Source organism: Paramormyrops kingsleyae, chromosome 9, assembly GCF_048594095.1.
Source record: "Paramormyrops kingsleyae isolate MSU_618 chromosome 9, PKINGS_0.4, whole genome shotgun sequence".
NCBI classification, from domain to species: Eukaryota; Metazoa; Chordata; class Actinopteri; order Osteoglossiformes; family Mormyridae; genus Paramormyrops; species Paramormyrops kingsleyae.
The window spans coordinates 5951243-5969852 of NC_132805.1; the positions used below are offsets into that span (position 1 = coordinate 5951243).

General features: G+C 44.4%; 2 protein-coding genes across 5 annotated transcripts; both read left to right on the forward strand.

Annotated features, from left to right (window-relative positions):
• Positions 1 to 1708: 1708 nt before the first annotated feature.
• Positions 1709 to 11884, forward strand: trim33l (tripartite motif containing 33, like). Of its 4 annotated transcripts, none has more exons than XM_023801470.2 (17): positions 1711 to 2108; positions 2991 to 3176; positions 3701 to 3798; positions 4095 to 4233; positions 4898 to 5015; positions 5138 to 5254; positions 5602 to 5716; positions 5928 to 6074; positions 6176 to 6287; positions 6542 to 7891; positions 8156 to 8204; positions 8292 to 8430; positions 8670 to 8827; positions 8990 to 9092; positions 9424 to 9492; positions 9621 to 9755; positions 9909 to 11884. In XM_023801470.2, coding segments are annotated over exons 1-17 (3282 nt in total). In that variant the 5' UTR covers positions 1711 to 2107; the 3' UTR covers positions 10155 to 11884. The 4 variants fall into 4 exon arrangements, 3 of the variants coding, with proteins under 3 accessions (XP_072572254.1, XP_023657238.2, XP_072572253.1); XM_072716152.1 differs by having other exon boundaries at positions 1743 to 1786; XM_072716153.1 differs by lacking the exons at positions 8156 to 8204; positions 8670 to 8827 and having other exon boundaries at positions 1710 to 2108.
• A 1110-nt stretch (positions 11885 to 12994) lies between these two features.
• Positions 12995 to 15041, forward strand: LOC111838368 (ras-related and estrogen-regulated growth inhibitor-like protein). Its single transcript, XM_023801254.2, has 4 exons — positions 12995 to 13158; positions 13291 to 13344; positions 13451 to 13527; positions 13651 to 15041. The coding sequence occupies exons 1-4, from the start codon at positions 13047 to 13049 to the stop codon at positions 14062 to 14064; spliced, it is 657 nt and encodes a 218-aa protein (XP_023657022.1). The 5' UTR covers positions 12995 to 13046; the 3' UTR covers positions 14065 to 15041.
• Positions 15042 to 18610: the final 3569 nt, after the last annotated feature.

The window sequence follows — 18610 nt, forward strand, 5'->3', positions numbered from 1 at the left end:
TTTATATTTAGATTAAATAATTCTAAAATATTTTATATGAGGATGTGGTTTGTTTCTAAAAAAAAAAAAAAAAGCGCGCACCGCTCTTTTCTTCGAGGGGGAAAAGACGTAGTTCCGTCAATCTAAATGGGCAACAGAAATATTAAATTGCATTTGCACATTTGGAAGACCTTTATCACTGTTTCACTTCACGAAGGCTGCGTTTAACCCATATAAAACTGATAAACCGTGACATATATATAGACGATGAGCCCCGAACGAGAACGTAGGTTATATTTATTTGTCTCGTCATCAGTTTACTAGTTTGTGAACAAGGAAGTCATTGGCTTTAATAACCAAAGAAATCTACAAAATATTATTCCTTATACATATTTAGTAATTTATTTTTCTCCACAATGAAGAGAATGTTCTGGTGCAGTGATCTGAAATACCTAAACAAAAAAGATTTTTGTCTTTATGACGGCTAATTACCTGTCAGGAAATTCATTTCCAATCTCTCCTTTGATTCTATCACGAAATGCTGTTAGCAACCCACACATTTAACGAAATAGATAATAATTACTGAATTTCATAAATGCCATATCACGTGCAGCGCGCGGGGGGACGTTTAGGGCAGCTTACTGTTTCGTTTTTAAGAAACTGGGTCCTTATGCACCCTTTTCAAACCTAGCTGCACTGTAACTGAATCTGTGAAGCTTGCTCAGATAACAACTTCAGGTCCACTGTGTGTATTATCAAAAAATTATGATATGATCATCTGAAACAAAGATGCAGGGGGTACCTGCTCGGAATTGTACCCCCTTTGAATTCTGGCTCTGTATGTCCTACACAAATGAAACTTACTCAAATAGTACACTAGCTTTGCCACACAGAGTGTACTATCCAAAGCATTTTGTGATATAATCACTAGAGACAGCGATATAAAGACGTTAGAAAACAAACAAGTAAAGCCATATTATTAAAATAAAAGCAATAAACAAATTGTAAATACAGTCTTAGCCAAAAATATTGGCACCCCTGCATTTACGTCAGAAAACGCACCATTTCTCCCAGAAAATTGTCGCAATTACAAATGCTTTGGCATTGCCTGTTTATTTCTTTTGTTGGCACTGGAAGAACACAAAAAAAGCAAAGGAAAAAAAATCTAAATGCAGGGGTGCCATTATTTTTGCCCATGACTGCATGATCCTGAATTTGCGCTTGCGAAACCTTGGAAAGCGCCTCCACTTCACACCAACCCGCGGAACTGTGGTAAACGTGGAAATGAGTTGCGTTGTGAACCTGCGCGGTCGATTACTTTTCCTCAAGAACCCGGATAGTGTACGTGTCTCAATGAATTGAAATTGAATTGGGAGAAGATAATTTGTAAGTATAGACTCTAGAGCGTCACATGTTCCAGGCAGGATAAATGCAGCTTCCAGTTAATTGGAATTCAGATTCACACTAATAAATTCAGATTCGGATATTTAATGCAACAACTGCAGATTCAAATATAGGCCTACATTATTCATATTCAGTTACTAGTGGCACAAATATCAGCCCATAACCTAGGTATAGCCATGACAAAGGTAATTTGTCCCATCAGAAATAAACTTGTTTCGTGTAAAAATTTAATTATCGGTTATTGTCATCCGCTATAATATATGGGACGGAGCGACGTTGAGCAGCAGGGGGGGCGGTTTCACGGTCCTCTCGCCTTCCGGGTCGCTTTGCTGCGTGTAAGAAACGATCTTCCTGTTTAGAGACTGTCGGAGCGGGTGACGGAGCAGGATCCCCCGGCGACCCAGTAAACTTATGCGCGTCTTACCTCATTCGCTGCATGTACCTATAAAGACGAGTAATTACTTAACGTCGGTAATTCACTCGGTGTTATGTGTATAACTCTATTTTTATGTAAGGTGTGTTCTGGCGTATTACATGCTATGCTGCACGTAGCGAACATGGATATTTATTTTGTGATCAAAGCAACAAGGTTACTTGAAAACCCCGCTCTGCGTTAAAAGAAATAAAATTTGTAATTGTTACAATGTATCTTTAAGTAACTTGATAGGACAGCAACAATCAACCCGTTATTTTACAAAGGATTTCCCTTAAGGATACATGCAGAAGTAAGTCCTGCTTATTCCTTTGTTTTGCAATAGTCTGTCGTATTAGGAATGCGCAACGTGCAGTGGTCGTCTATGGCAAAGCCAAATTGTATTTTATCAGCGTGAGGCTTACGTGGCATAACTTAATTCTTACTAGTAAAAATAACATTCTTACTATTAAAAACGCAATTTTTAAATATGAATTCAAGATATCTACTTACTAGTAGGAATGGTCATATTTACTAGTAAGAACGATATTTTTACTAGTAAGAATTCGTACTGTAGAGCTCTGTAATTCGATTTGAACTAGACATATATTCTCATTGACTTACACTGTATTTTGGCCTCACATATTCTGAATTCAGTTTTTACTAATTCCATTGTATTGTAGAGATCTATTATGGTATTCTTGCTAGTAACAAGTCTACAGAGAAATCTCTAATCCCATTTTGACTAGTAAGAATTCCAAGCCCAAATATCCATAATTGCGTTTTTACTAGTAAAAAATTCATTACAGATCTCTACAATTACATTCTTACTAGTCAAAATGTATTTGCAGATATCTACAATAGGAGTTCTTGGAAGTCAATGAAAATTTAATTATAGAGCTCTACAATACAAACTTCTTAAATATTACAACTACAGTTCTTACTAGTAAAATTGATCTTTGTTACTAGTAAGAATCACATTGTACATATTTTCAATTCATATTCTTGCTAGTAAAAATTGAATTTTTACGAGTAAGAATGTTACTTTTGCTAGTAAGAATTAAGTTACGGAGAGTAGTCTTATGACAGTCAGACAGCTCGGCTTGCCATAGGTCGTCCGTATTGTTTTACTGTGCGCTGACATCTGTTTCTGCTCTCGCTCTTCTCCCTCAATGCAACCGAACCAAAACCAAAGTGGACCCAGGAAGCACCGAGCCGCTCCCCCCACCGACGGGCGCAGCGCCCGGCCCGGATTCGCTCGGGTTCTGTGGCACATGTGGCACTTTCCTCGGGCCGGACAGAAACCCGCAGCTCCTTCCTTGTCTGCACTCCCTATGCCAAGCCTGCACGCTGCCGCAGGGACCCAGAGGCAGCAGGAGAGGTGTGGGCACGTGTGGGCGATTAGTCAGGGCATCGCCCAGGGTTACATTACGATACGCTGTAACACAAAACCGTGTTTAACCCAGCTGAATATACAACTTCAGAAGCCTTAACCTGGGATGTGAATCCAACTTTTTCCTGATTATTTTTTATAAAGCTATTGCATTTTTTGCTCAATATTTATAGATATATTGTGTTTCAGTTATAAATTCTATTTATAATACATCTGCATTTCCCAAATGCATAGTTTGACCCATGGATCACGTTTATAGGGTGTCTATAAGCTTGGTTCACTTTGTGTTTTGGAGGAGGGTGGTTATGTCTGAGTAAGCCAATTGATTTTTAGGCTGCATAGTGTTAAGCACCATTTTGGAAGCTTAGTCCATGGTGTTGAAGAACTCCAAACCCTTGTTTGGTGATGAGAACATTGGCCAAGCATTATGGAATGGACATAATGGACTGTATTCATATATATTAGTGTCAACCGGCTGAATAAGCGGATTGTTGGCGTCTCTGTCTCCCCAGAGTGTCCCGTGTGTGAACGGTCGTATACGTCACTAGAGGTCACAGCTAACCGGTTTCTGAAAGGTCCGGCAGTGCAGTCAAGCACTCAAGTCAGCAAGGTGAGTCGCAATACAGCCTGCATCTTTTTTTGCTCAAAATCTTGTCCGTGATCCAAGTGCTAAAATAGTGTCGTCTTCTGGTCTTGTGGATCGCGTTCCTCTATAAAGCTGTTTATCCCAGCTAGTCTGTCCTCCTCTTTCATCCTGGCAAATCAGAATAAGTATTAAGTGCATAAATGTTTTTATAAAAAGTAATAAGTGAACAGACAAGGTTGTAATGGTACATAGACGAGCCGAAAAAGAACCATTGAAATTCCGGCTGATATTTCGAAATGGCGGGTGTCTCCCTTTCTTAGTGTGCCGGCTGTGAGGATTTCGCGGTCAGCGGCTGGTGCGTGGAGTGTGGGGAGGCGCTGTGCTCCATCTGTGTGTCAGCCCATCAGAGAGTGAGGGTGACTCGCGACCACACTGTCCTTCACCAGAAACTACCTACAGGTGCGCTTGATGAGGCTACGTAAGCTAATGCTAACTGCGTGTTGCCATCATCCAGTCATCTATAAGCATCACACAGGACAATCCTGATTTATTTATTATGTTGGCTCCGAGGACAGCACTGTTGCCTCACTCCTGTAGGGTTATGGGTTCGAATCCCGCCTCTGCTGCATGTGGAGCTTGCCTGCTTTCCCTGGCTTTCATGTTGGTAGACTGGTTTCTTCTCACAGTCCAAAGAGATGCATTTAGGTTAATCACCAAAGTTTGTGAGTGTATGTGTCCTGTAGTGGACTGGCATCCCATCCAGGGTGTACAGCATTGTACTCAGTGCTGGCTTGGATTGGCTTCAGGGTATCGTACGATCCTGTCCAGGATAAGCTTTTGGAAGATGGTTGGATGGTGATTAGGCAGTGCTTGTAATTAGCTTTGGTTGGTAACACAAACCCAATGCTTCCTCTAATAATATTGATATTTTGTTAACTGTGAATCCACTGTCAATAGAGCCCCATCCATTAGTGTTGGGGTGATTCAGAGCCTGTTTTTGGAAGCACAGAACATTAATCCAATGCAGAGCAAACACACTCTTACACACATCACAAGTTAATATAAACTGAATGTCTTTGCAACAAGTGCGACTATGTAAAGTGTGTGAAATCTCTCTCCTTAGACTCCGTCCCAACAGTGTTTTGCTCCACCCACAAAGAGGAAGTGATGAAGCTCTTCTGCATGTCCTGCAACCAGCTGACTTGTCGGGACTGCCAGCTGACCTATCACAGGAACCACAGGTGGAGGAGGGGCGGGGATCCACGTCTGTACGCCAATGGCGGTCACTCTCAACCAAACTGGTGCTTTTGGCTTCTACCTTATGTTTTTTCATGTTCCTGTCTGTTTCCCTCTGTGTTGCCAGATATCAGTTTCTCCATGAGGCAGTAACGACTCAGAGGGAACAGATTGAGTCCCTGGTAATGAGAGTCAGACAGCAGAGAGAGATGGTGAGCCAGAGTCTCCAGGACTTGGATGGAAGGTACAGAGCATTCACTGCGTGGAGCGTTCACTGCGTGGAGCGTTCACTGTGTGGATTCGAAGGTCTATGCCTCGCTATGCCTTCCCCAAGGTTGGGCCAATTGCTGACCAGTGCTAGAAGCCGACATTTATGAGGTTTTTAAAATAATGTTTAAATGGGTTGTAGTGAAAGGTGAATTTTGGCCAGTGGAGAATTTTCAGCGACCAACTGATATGCAAAAGCTCGGTTGACCTTATTTGGCTGGAAAAGTTCAGGGCAAACGTCAAGTATCAGTGGTTTTCATGATCCGTGGTGAAGCTTTCCCTGTAACTCCCTTGAACTCTGACCCCTCGCATGTCCTGCCTTAGGTTGCAAGACTTGACAGGCCTGAAGTCCAAATTGAAGGACGAGATGCAGGAAGCCCTCGTCCGCATGCGCTACATCCTCATGAAGAGATCTGTGAAGCTCTTCAAAGACGTGGAGGTACCGCATCATGAAGCTCTGTCACGCCGGATCTCCCCCCCCACCCACATTACTCCCCTGTGATGCATCTCTCAGCTGTTTGTACTCAGTGCTGGCTTGGATTGGCTTCAGGGTACCGGATAAGCTCTCCCAGCCGACACTAGGACACATTTAATCTTCAGGGACTGTTTTAGGCTTGTGTGCAAGTTTACGTTTGCTCTGTTCCAACCAGGGCCTCTGTGGGAGTGAGGTGGAGCGAGTGACAGAGAGACAGGCCACACTGAAGAAGCTGAAGGCGAGATTGACTTACGTCCTGGCTTTCACAGACAACGCCCTGGAAACGGGAAACGACATCGCTCTCCTCTCCAACAAGCGACAGGTGAAACCACAGTATGCAGTGCAGGGCCACAGTGATGGGGGTCACCTGACCACAGCGTATTGGTGTCCAGTCAGCACCTCTGATCTCCTCTTTAATTGCAGATTCAGGTAGCGCTGGAGGACATTCTATCCCAGAATTCTTTGCCTGCCACATCTATGATGGATGTGATGTTCCACTGTGACCAGGAAATCTGCAGTCGGATCACTAAGTTTGGTGTGTCATTCACTGTGAGCATGTTGTTCTGTGATATTTTATTTCTAAAATAAATAACTCTTTGTAATAAGACGTGCCCTTTTGTTACTCCTTCAGTATTTCCTGTCAAAGCTGATAACTGTTTCTTGTTAGACACCAATGTCTCTCTAAGTTATTGGCTGTAAACAAGCATATTTCAGACAATGTATTTTTAACGAGTTTTGCCCTATAAGGATCTTTTTTCTGTTATGATTTTTTTTTTCTTTTATCCTCAGGCAAAATTATAACCAAGGAGGTCCCATTTGCCCGTCTTAGCTTCCACTGCCCCCCCAGCAAGGCTCCAGAGCAGACCCTCCACCCCCGCGGCTTCGCCCCCCCCCAGGCGTCCACCCCTTACGCCTCCGTGCTTCCTTTCTCTTCCGCCAATCCCTGCACGATAGCGGCTGCGTCCTTCCCTCCCCCCCCGCCCCCTCCCGCCACCACATCTAGGGCTGCTTTCACCTCCAATCCGTCGTCTGTTCCTCCCAGCTCTGCTCGCAGCACCCAGCCGCCCGTGTCTCAGGTTCCCTCGCCTTCCATCAGGCATCACGCTGCTGCTTCCCAACTACAGAATAGCAAGAAGACCTGGTCTTTCCACAACTATCAGCCTAAAAAGCCCAAACTTGCTTCCGACTTAGCTTCTGCCTCCCTCAATCCCTCTCACTGTTTTGGCTTTGGGCTGCAGCCGCCTGGCTCGTCCCTCTCTGTCCCTCCGTTGACTCTCTCTTCACCCGCGGTGGTCCACCCCGTCACCCCCTCTGTTATTATCGTCTCGGACTCTCCTGCCGCTAACGTCCTGAACGTGAGCTCAGATGTCAAAAAGATGCGCCCCTTCCAACCCTCTGAATCCGTCCACCACCAAACCGCCCCTGAACTGTGGAACATGGGCTTCTCCATCCAGTCTGTTAGGTCCTTGAGTGACAATTCTCCTGGCAAAGATGAGATGTCTTTCAAGAGTCCACCATGTCCCCTGCCTGTGAAAGCTATAGCTGACTCTCCGTGTGAGAGGGCGCCCCCTGCTGGCAGTGGAAGGGAGTCTGGTGTGGACAAACGGACCCAGGCTGCGGAGAACGAGCCTACCTCTACCGTGGCGGAGGCCGAGAGCCTGTTTCTGGTTGATGCAGGGGATGTAGAGGAAAGCGATCAGCGTGAGGATCAATCCCTATGTTCAGAAAAACGCCAGAAGGAAGGCAGCACTTTCAGTCCCAGCAATGTGGAAGGGAACGCACCCGGCGGGCCAGAGCTGTCCAAAGGAAGTCATCCTACCACGGAGCCCCCCCAGAAATCACACGGCAGGAACGCCTGGACCCCGTCTAGCTTTCGGGAATTGCTAGAACGGCCGGTGAACTCCAGTCCGGACAAGACGGCATTCTTAAAACTTCAGCAACCGACCAGTTTGTGGGATTTACTGGTGACAGACAGACAGGCCGCCTCCCAGTCTGGCTCATCAGGCTCCATGAGCAAACATGACGGCTCTGAGGAGACGGGTGACTCGAGGAAAGCGGGCTCATCACGCCCGTCAGAGCTCATGCCGCGTCTGACGCCTGTTTCACTGCAGCAGGATCAGACGGCGGATGGTGACGATGGTGAGGCTGAATTCGTCTTCATCGTTGCCTTTTTTAAAGAAATTATTAGTCATATCACGTTCTATAGTAAATATGATTCTGTGTGCCTCAAGGGGCCAAATATTGCATATCTTTGCAAGGAAAGCCTGCTACTGTACAGTCAATTGTTGCCGTGGCAGCACATTTTAAAATGTCTTCTTGCACGTTTCTGTCATGTTTCTGAATGTCATTGTGGTGGGTTGTCATAGTGAAACGGTGCTTTGCTGCTTGTGCCGTGTGCCTCAGGTTTGTCGGCTATTTCGGCAGCACCGGAAGTCGCAGACGCCCTCAGCAGGTATGCATGTCCTACGCGGCTGTATCTCCTCTCTCAGCAGTTGCCTCTAACCTGCCTTGGCTTTGATGTCGCTGTTTGTTTCTCCAGGACCCAGTTTCCCCTGGTCTCCCTGTGGCGGCTGCCTATCTTCCTCCCCCCCGCCGGTAACCCCCTACCCCAGTTTCGCCTGCTCCCTGGCTCCACCGAGAACAGAGTCCTGCTTCAGGTTACCGATGACGACCAGCAGGTAGGTACACTGACGGCTGGGTAGGTAGTCTCTCCAGCAATCAGGCCCAAAGTTCTTGGCTCTTGTACTTATTACATAGATGCACAAAAATTAACATCACAACCTCTCCTTGCTTTTGAGTGCTTCCTTTGTGTGCTTCACTGCTGTGCCTCCATTGGTCCACCGCTTGACTCCCTCACCCTGAAGTCTTCAGCTGAACTTCAGCTCCACTGTACCTCCTTCTCCGTTTCCTTCTCCAGTTCATATCGATTAACGCCCCCTATATGCAAGGCAGCCCCGACCATCCTGAGACAGAATGTGCCACTTGCCGTACCACGGGGCGACTCTGGCTATGTGCAGAATGTGGGAGGGGCTTTCACAGGGACTGCCACATCCCACCAATCAGCTCCATAGCCTGGTAGGTGGTTGGCACTACCAGTTTCCCCTGGCTGTCTGTCTGTACTGTTGTCTACAAAGGAGATGCTTCCAGTGGCAACAATACAAGATGGTTCCAGACCCTTCTGCTTTTGTTTGATTGCCATTGGCGACCTATTTAACGTCCATGTCTCTGTCTCTCCAGGGGCGAGTGGAAGTGCTTGTTGTGTCAGGACCTTTCTGACAACGAGGACCCGTACAGCACCGAGAGAGAGAGGAGGCCCACATTAAGCCTAGTAGATCAGAAGGTATATGGATGCAAATCCAGATTCCATCTTTCGCAGCTGAATCATTTAATGGGGGAACATTGTCTTTTTTTTCCTCAGTATCTCCTGAATTCTGTGTCTACTTATACTATGTGTAAAAATTCAATTAGATGTATATTCTGTGGAGTCTGAGCTTGCCATCTCATTTTTCTGTATACTTGTATATGGAAGGATCACAATAAAGTTCACTTTGACTTTGATGAGCTTCTGGGTCTGAAGCTCGTTGTCGAAACCCAGATCATTTGTTCAGGCCCATCATGTGGTCTTTCCGGTCTTAAGAAGCATCACTCCACGTGTCTCTCCCTGCTGACAGAAATGCGAGTACCTCTTACTGACCTTGCTGTGCAAGAAAGATGGTGACGTCCTGCAGCGCTCAGCGCAAGTATGTGCCCACGTCTCAGATCCAACAACTGGGGGTCGGATCGCTCTGCAGCATAGCTTCCATGTTGAGGGATGAAGTCCATTTTGCATCACCTGTTGTGAAATTAATCTTTGTCTTTATCTACACAGCTCTCTTCAAACTACATAGACATCTCACTGATTCGCGGACGGCTGCTTCGGAAGCTGTCACCTTCATACCGAACCCCCTCAGAATTTGTCTCTGACGTCTGGGTCCTCTTGGACACCATGTTGGATGTTTCCGAGGTATGAGACCATGGCATGTTTTGCTGTTCTTTCGTGTTCTTCGTACTGTTCCATTTTACCTCTGAGGCACTAGTTATAAGTCAGTAAACCTCTTGCAGATCACTGTCTGCCTCTGGATGTTAATCGAAGCTAATCTTGATATATCCCTCTTAGGAAACCGTCTCTATTGAGAAGCTGCACAGATTTTTCCAGGAAAACCTAAATAAAACGTTCGGTAAGACACTTCACCCCTCCCTCCTGAGGTTCCCTGACAATAAGGCGCCGGAGAGTCAGGTGGGTGCAAAGAGCATGGAGCCGAGTGAGACCCTAAAGAGGACACAGGACATGGCGACGGCCACCCAGGACGTGCCTGAGAAGAAAGGTCGTCAGGATGACGGATGCGAGAGGGAAGACAACTAAATCATTGCTGTGTGTGTGAGTGAGAGAGAGAGAGAGAGAGAACAATTTAATTTACTATAGAATCTGTACCTTTGATGAAGAGGTTTTTCGTTCATATTCCAGGAGAGGAAATGCAATTGCACTGTTGAGAAATCTTAAGCTGTAAATTTGTCCTTTAAAAATTTATGAACTTGATGTATCTAACAAGATGTCTGCTACACATTAAAATTGGCCAGTCAATAATGAATCAACAGCAATTTTATACAAACTGGAAGAGTCTTTTTTGGCTTGGGTGTAGACTTCCTGTGAAATGGTCTTTCCCAACCCGGTCCTCAGGCACTCACAGCAGTCCAGGTTTTTGCTCCCTCCCAGCTCACTGTGGGGACTGTCTGGCAAGGAGCTCAGAGGGAGCAAAAACAAGGACCGATTGTGAGTCTCCAAGGACCAGATTGGGGAAACGCTGTTATAAAGTTAGGAAATGTCATTGATCTATACAAGATGTATTCTAATATTCTAATATTTTGAATGTATCTCAGAAAAAATCCTTTGGTACAAATTACCTCATTTAACCTCAAACACGTGACATTATTTAAGGACGCATAATACAAATGTATCGCATTTTCTGTTTTAGTGTTACTGAAGGTCCAGTCTTGTTCCACTGGGACATAATGCTTGAGTTTGTGTCTCATTATAGACCAAGAATCCTTAATGTTTGTTAATGCAGATACACAAAACATATTCAAGTTTACTGTAAACAGTATTTGTTTTTTCTTTATTCAAAGACTGTTTAAGTAAAGAAAACGTACAAATGTATGGAGCAGGAATATAACATTTACATTGTTCAAATCATGTTCACTGAATCCTATTTAAGTAGTAACTGCAAAAGTATAAATGTAACAAATGAATAGGCTTGATGAATAGTGTTTCCTCTTAAAAGTACCTTAATATCAAAGTTTTTTTCACAGCTGCAGTGTTTTCTAATCTGTGTCCCTAGGCCTGCCAATATAATCATTTACTATGCAACTTTAAGTTTTTATTAAATGGAACAAAGGATCATGCAAGAAAATCATTTTTGTCGTTATTTTAAGATCAATAGATCACATGATGCTACTAAATCAGCATTGTTAATCACATCCAGTTTTTTATATTAATGCAGAAATAGTATTGTAATTGTAAAAATGTTTCAACAGAGCTGCAAATGATTAAAATATTTGGTCACATACATAAACTATTTGTATGTATTGAGTCTAAGAATTAAGCTCCAGTATTTAAAGATATGCATTTTTAGAGATATATATAATTGTGCCAAAACATGGTCAACTATTGAATAAAAAGTCAGGTTTAGTGACAGTCTACAGCACTGACTGTATTCCCTGCCATGGCAGTATATGCAGGTGAATCTGGGATTAAGCAATATGTTGGCAATAAATTCTTCCTTGTATCAGTTTAAGACAATGTTTGATATGAAATATGACTTGTTGGTAAGTAATGTGTAGGATGAGCTGGGGATTTACCAGTGGTGTCAGATTGTTATGTTTACTAAGGTTTGATAACCTGTATTACTTTTCTTATTAAGTACATAAAAGATCATGTTAATGTTGAGCAAATCTACATTACGTTCAAAGATTATGTGTACTGCCACTGTCATTCAGATCTGTTTCCTCAAATTTAGCAGTTTTGGTACAATCAGACATTGGAATAACTGTATAACTGCATTGTAAATAAAATATCTATCACAATGTTTTAAACAATGCTGTGAATTTTGTGAAAGTAAATCATTAAGTTATTACACCATTGTTTCAATGGTATGCCTACAACGTCCTCTCTGCAGATCATTTGTAAACGAGCATAGAAAATCACATCCACACGATGGCGCCGTTTTGTGACTTCGATTGCTACATGTCGCTAAACCGTAATAGAAATAATTCCTCTAAAGTCTAAACCAGGGTTATCGAGACGCCACTGAATGTTCCTGAGAAGCAGGCAACGATCTTTTATTCTTATGTTAAAATTGCAGCCGCCTTCTGGCATCCACCCAGCCGTCCATTTTCGTGCAAGGTAAATAGTAAAAAAAAACTGGGATGCTTCTGTTTGCACTGCCCCCAGATTGATATTTCTACCGACAAACCTCCCCGCACAGTAAAAGAAAAAATATATTGCCCCCAACATTTTATAATGTAATGAAAGCATGTCTTCAATTCAGTCCCATTTCCAATATCAATCGTCGGTCTAAGAGCGAACTGGTTCATTTCCTTTCTTCTAGACTTTATATTCCTGTTCAGGTGATACCAGTTTTATTATCTGCTAATTAAAATATTCAAATGCCCTTTAGTTTTTGTGTTCTGGTAGATGAAACACAATGCGCTAATTTAATTCCAGCAGAGAAATAATAAAAAAAATAAAAATAAAAAAAACTGACTAAAAGTACGTACAAGTTGGACTGTTTTGTGTGTAAAGGGTGAATTACAAATGTTTCTGTTAGTGATCGTCTTTCCCAAAAACGATGTCCAGACAGTGCTCGTGTTGCCTGCTAAACGCCAATAAATTTCATTTTTCCTCAGTTACATATAAATATCGAAATACTAAGCCTATGTAATTATACCGGTATACAGCCCAGCTGTCCTATATCTTGTGAAACGTCAAATTAAAAAAATACCCGGAATGTCAATGAAAATAACAACAACCCGAATGACTTGAGTTACCCCACGTAGGTGGTTAATAATACAATGTGTTCCATTCTACCACCTCGGCTATTATTTTTTTTAATACCGAATCTAATATTACTGTCATCTGATTGGTTCTTCATATGATCAACCTCGTTTGGGGTCCCGCCTACAATGTATATAAACCAGCGTCGGCTCATCACACCTTACACTACAGCGTTTGAATCGGAAAGGAGGAAACATCGTACCAATGGTTGTTCAAGTAAAACCCAGCTCCAATAACAGCAAAACGATGGATAGCAACCAACAAAAAACGGAAGCGAATATTTTGCTACTTGGTGCTGAAAACGTCGGGAAATCAGGTAAGCTTTGTGAATTTGCCTTTACAACGGATGCTTTGAGTAGCATACGTGTATAAATTTAAGTGGATGCTGAGGTCCTGTTTACAAACACATGTGCGCCTGTTTGATTGTGCGATGTCGCTTCTCCCGCAGCACTGACCGTGCGATTCCTCACCAGGAGATTCATTGGCGAATACGGCGATATAGGTAAGCAAAAGTCCAACATGGGAAATCCAACTTAATAATACCGACTCTATCGCGCAGAATAACTGCCATTTGCCATACGTTGATCCTCCGTTTGATTTCTTTCCAGAGTCCATATACAGTCACAGTGACAAAATAGATGGACGGGAAATTTCATTCAACATCTGGGACTCGCTGTACCCACAGGTAAGTCACGCGTAAAACATTATGGACTGAGTCTGTTGTGCATGTGTGCTTTTTCACATTGCAGTGGCATTGCTTAAGAGTTTCGACATGAAATTAAATGTTTTGCCCTTTCCCTTCGCCCAGGACTCTGAAACCGCTGAATCCGTGACCGAAAAGCAACTTCATTGGTCCGATGGTGTCATACTGGTTTATAGCATCTGCGACCGATCCAGCTTCGAAGTGGTGCGGCAACAGGTGCAGCTTATTCGGCAGTCGAAGAAAGGCTCCGGCGGCGCACCCATCATCATCGTGGGCAACAAGCGCGACCTGCAGCACCAGCGCGCCGTCTCCGGCGAAGAGGGCCGGCTGCTGGCCATGTCCACCGACTGCAGCTTCTTCGAGACCTCGGCCGCCGAGAACTACCACGGCGTGCTGCTGGTGTTTCACGAACTGCTTGAGCTTATACGGGACGCCAGGGCTCTTAAGAAAGGAACTGTGGGGATTAAAGGCATCGTGAGAAGCGTGTCTGCGGTCTTCGGAAGGAGGCGCGCCGAGTAGGGAATGATAGTGGAGAAGACGATCTAGCAATAAACCCTAGCAGAGCAGTTTTGAATATACGGGCGACAAACGTCAAGGGGACAGGCAGACTGACGGGCGGTAGTCGCTGCGTCCTAACCTGGGTGAAACCTGTTCATCCATGGGTCGCCGTGCGGATGAACATGCGGCTCGATTCACTGGTGCTGGAGCCGGAGTCCCGATCGCGGACAGCCGCAGAAGAATTTCTGGGTTATATATCGGGGAAATAAACTCACCATATCGGCCTATTATATCGACATTCCGGCCAGATCAGTATCACTGACTACTGACGGTTTAGGAACAACTTAAATGTGCAGGTGCATATCGTAAACAATTCGAAAGGATTCAGGAATCTTTATATAAAGTGGGGTGGGGGGAGAATTTCCTGAGTATATTGTAGTACTTTAAGGGGGAGTGGATCTGAGTGTACCTTTTCTGGATTCCAGCAAAATAAGTATTTGAGCATGGGAGGGAATGGACAAGATCTCAGCATGAAGGCATAAAATGACTGCCAGGATGGAAATTAGATTAACATTGTACTTGCACATTATACTGTGCACAGAATGTCACATGAGCCTCTCCGTCGACAGTGTGTAAGTTAGGATCAAAGGAATCCTTAAAGTAATGTTTAAAGGGGTTGACAATGGCTACACTGGGTGTGATTGTTGTCAGAGATGCCTGGCAAGTAACTGTACTAAGCTGATTTTAAGCTGTAATCTGTGGAAAATGTAAACCTTAATAGGCTGTGGTCCCAGGTGCTGCTGGAGCAGAGACTGTACCTTTTTTTTTTTTTTTTTTTAAAATGGTCACACCTCTCCTATGAGACCGAAGGGCCATGACCTGCAGAGTGTAATGTTAATGGATAGAGGAAAAGTGCAGTGTTACTCTGTGAAAGTTTTATATTAGCGGAAATCTAGATTTGAATGCTTTGTTTTTCTAATAAAAACTTTTGAGTGTCATTTTGATTGTTTTTATTTAAACAGCACAATCTTACAAAGTGTAATTCTCATCACTGTGTATCAAGTACAGGGACACTTGGAGCCTATTCCACGTAGCACAGGGTAACAGGGGGGACATGCGCACACACACACTCATATATATAGTGTGCAACTTAGGGATGTCGTTTGCTCAGCTGTGGGCAGATACCCATGCAAACACAAGAGGGGTAGGCAAATTTTACTCAAAGGGCACCAAGGACAGGATTCGAACCCCTAACACCGGGGGTCCCTTCCAGGGTGCTTCCTTATGATGCCCACACAGTGCTACCCACCGAGGCCATTCAGACGAACTGACATGCCAAAATTTAAGAATTTATGATTTTTACTAAAGGAACGTTCCATGGAATTTAGTTCAATGCATTGATATGTTATACTAATAGTATTATGTAACGAGTAGCAAAAACATTAAAAGCACCTGCCTGATATTGTGCAGGTCGCCCTCGTGCTGCCTCAACAGCTCTGACCCGTTGAGGCATGGACTCCGCAAGACCTTTGCAGGTGTCCTGTGGTATCTGGCACCAATATGTTAGCAGAAGATCCTTTAATTCCTGTAAGTTATGAGATGGGGCCTCAATGGATCAGGCTTGTTTGTCCAGCACATCCCACAGATGCTGGATCAGATTGAGATCAGGGGATTGTGGGAATTGCCAAGCACCTTGAACTCTTTCTCATGACCCCCAGACCATCCCTGACAACATTTGCAATGTGGCTGGGTGCATTATCCTGCTGAAAGAGGCCACTGCCATCGGGGAATACCGTTGCCATGAAGGGAGTTTAGATTGGTTGTATATATCAAAGTAACATCCATGTGGATGCCAGGACCCAGGGTTACCCAGCAGAACATCGCCCAGAGCCTCACCCCGCCTCCGCTGGCTTGCCTTCTTCCCATAGTGCATCCTGGCACCATCTCTTGCTCAGGTAAATAACACACACCCACCCAGCCATCTGTGATGACCGGCGTGCGGGCGAGCGGGGAAGCAGGCGAGAGAGCCGTAAATGCGATCAAGCAGGGTTTATTTAAGGCAGACAGCACAAAGGGGAGCACACGGCAAACCACGTTTACGACAGACCTGGGGAAACAGACTTGAACACGGGCTGAAATACTCAAGACAAGCCGAAATAACAGGAGACAGGTGATCACAATCGGGGTAGCATGCGTAGGTAATGAGGGGGCGTCGTACACATGAGGATTGTAGGAGCAGGTCATGACACCATCTACCTGCTGTAACAGAAAACCTGATTCACCCGAACAGGCCGCTTTCTTCCTTTGCTCCCTGGTCCAGTTCTGATGCTCGCATGTCCACTGTCACATGTCTGACCGGTCTGCAGCCACACAGCCCCATATGCAGCGAGCTGCGATGCATTGTGTGCTCTGACACCTTTCCATCAAAGCCAGCATTAACTTTTTCAGCAATTTGTGCTACAGTAGCTCTCCTGTGGGACTGGACCAGACAGATCAGCCTTTGCCCCCCGTGAGCCTTGAGCGCCCACAACTGCATTGGCAGTTCATTAGTTGCCCTTCTGTCACGTTGCACGGGGCACAGACCGGAGACACAGGAGCAGAAGTCGAGGGAACATGGGATTTATTTCGGGGGTAACACGCTCAAGAGAAAACAACGACGTTAATGACGTCACAACACTAATGACTGGACTAACTAAAGGCTTACAGACACAGAACTAATGAGACACAATGAGAAACATATATATCACTGATTGGTTTAAGTGAGATCTAATTTAAAAAAAGTCATTGACTTTGTACAATAATCTCTCCACAAGACCTTAACGTTAAATTATGCCGGATAAAATATTCAAGAAAAAACAAGGAACAGTTAGTACAAGGAGTCAGATCCAAGCATAATAATCTTTATGTCATTGATCCATGCACACTACAGCCAGTCTTTGGCTGTCAAAGAAAATTATGTTTATGGTGGTGTAGAAACTGCGATTTCTGACAAATGATGTTACCTTCGCCATTTCAAAATCTCTCTGTAACCATCCAATATACCCATATACTTATTGACTGAACCACAAGCACACCATGCTTGGCTAATCAATACCCAACCAAGTTATTTAAGTTGATGTTTGGGAAGCAGTGTTCTTCTAGATATCCAACTAGACACTAGTAACTTTCAGGAAAACAGAAGAAATTCTTGTTACTTTTTATTGTGTAAGTTCATTTGTATATATTCTAATATCAGAATGTGTTTCTTAACAAATACACAGTTAATACTCAGCTGAATAGCTCTGAATGTTTCATTTAACAGCCTGTGACTTTTACACACACACGTTTGCTATCTCCCAAACTAGATATGTGTTCCCTCTTTTCATACAGAACATATCTGTTCCATTTCTTCTATTTTTCCCATAACCTCTCCCCAGTTAAATCTGTATACACATTGTTCCCTGTACACAGAGAGCCATCTCCAGCCAATTAACTTTCACTGTTTATCTATTCCCTTTGATCCTTGTACAATACAATGTCACATATGCCAATAATGTTGTCACTCTAATGATGGGATCCCAAACGTCAACCAATCGAAGCGTGCCTTACGCCTGTCAGCGCTGTGAGTCACCCCCAGAGAGCCCGGTGTCTCCCACGCGCCTACATCAGCCCACGTCTCAGCCAATCAGAGAGAGAGAGCCCCTTGTTATACGGATGATGCGTCATTCTTCCACGGCCCAGCGCCTCCCCCTTGCGTGGGGGCTGCTGTGGGTGGTTGTTTCTTTGCATTCTGGGTTCTAGTCGTTAACTGCAGGGAATACATACAACCTTTAATAAGTCCTTCATTCAACACCAGGAATAAACGAAGTTCATAAATATTAAGCATTTTTTGAAAACACCTGGAACAGCTGCTGTCTTTTGCATCGGGAGGGGGGCAGGTGGGGGCGGCGGGCGAGATGGAGGGCCTTTCGTCATGAACCTCCGACCCACAGTAAATCAGCTCATCAGCAATGTGTAGGGGATCTGATTAGCCGTCAGGGATTTCACTGCCGACACAGGTCTGTTCTCACCATTACTGCGCTGACGATTGTGGGGGACATTAAAGGCTCCCGTGCAATCTGGCGCGAAGCCTCCTAAAATGGGCAAAAGGAAGCGTTGCCATGGAAAAGACAGGAAGTGTTGCTAGGTGCAGTGGTAAGATGACGGGCTGAATCCTGCCATGCAAACACCACAGGTATTTAAGAATCTAAATTCCACTGGATGTTCTCCTCACGTCATGCAGGCTTCTACCCATATACACCTGCAGTTAGGCTAATTGCAGTGAATCATCCATAGTGTGTGTGCACTGTGCAATAGACTGGCATCTTGTCAAGGGTGCCCCCCTCCTTTGTGCCCTCTGCTAACTCTGATAGGCTGCGCCCCCCCCCCCCCCAGTGACCCTGACCACATCTCGTCACATGGTGGATATTGCCACTGTCCTTGCGCATAAACCGGAAAAAAGCCCATCTCTGAAAATCATTCAACTTGTGTTTTCTTCAAATGCGTTTGCACTGGTCACCTATGACATCCATGACGTCTATAAAGCACA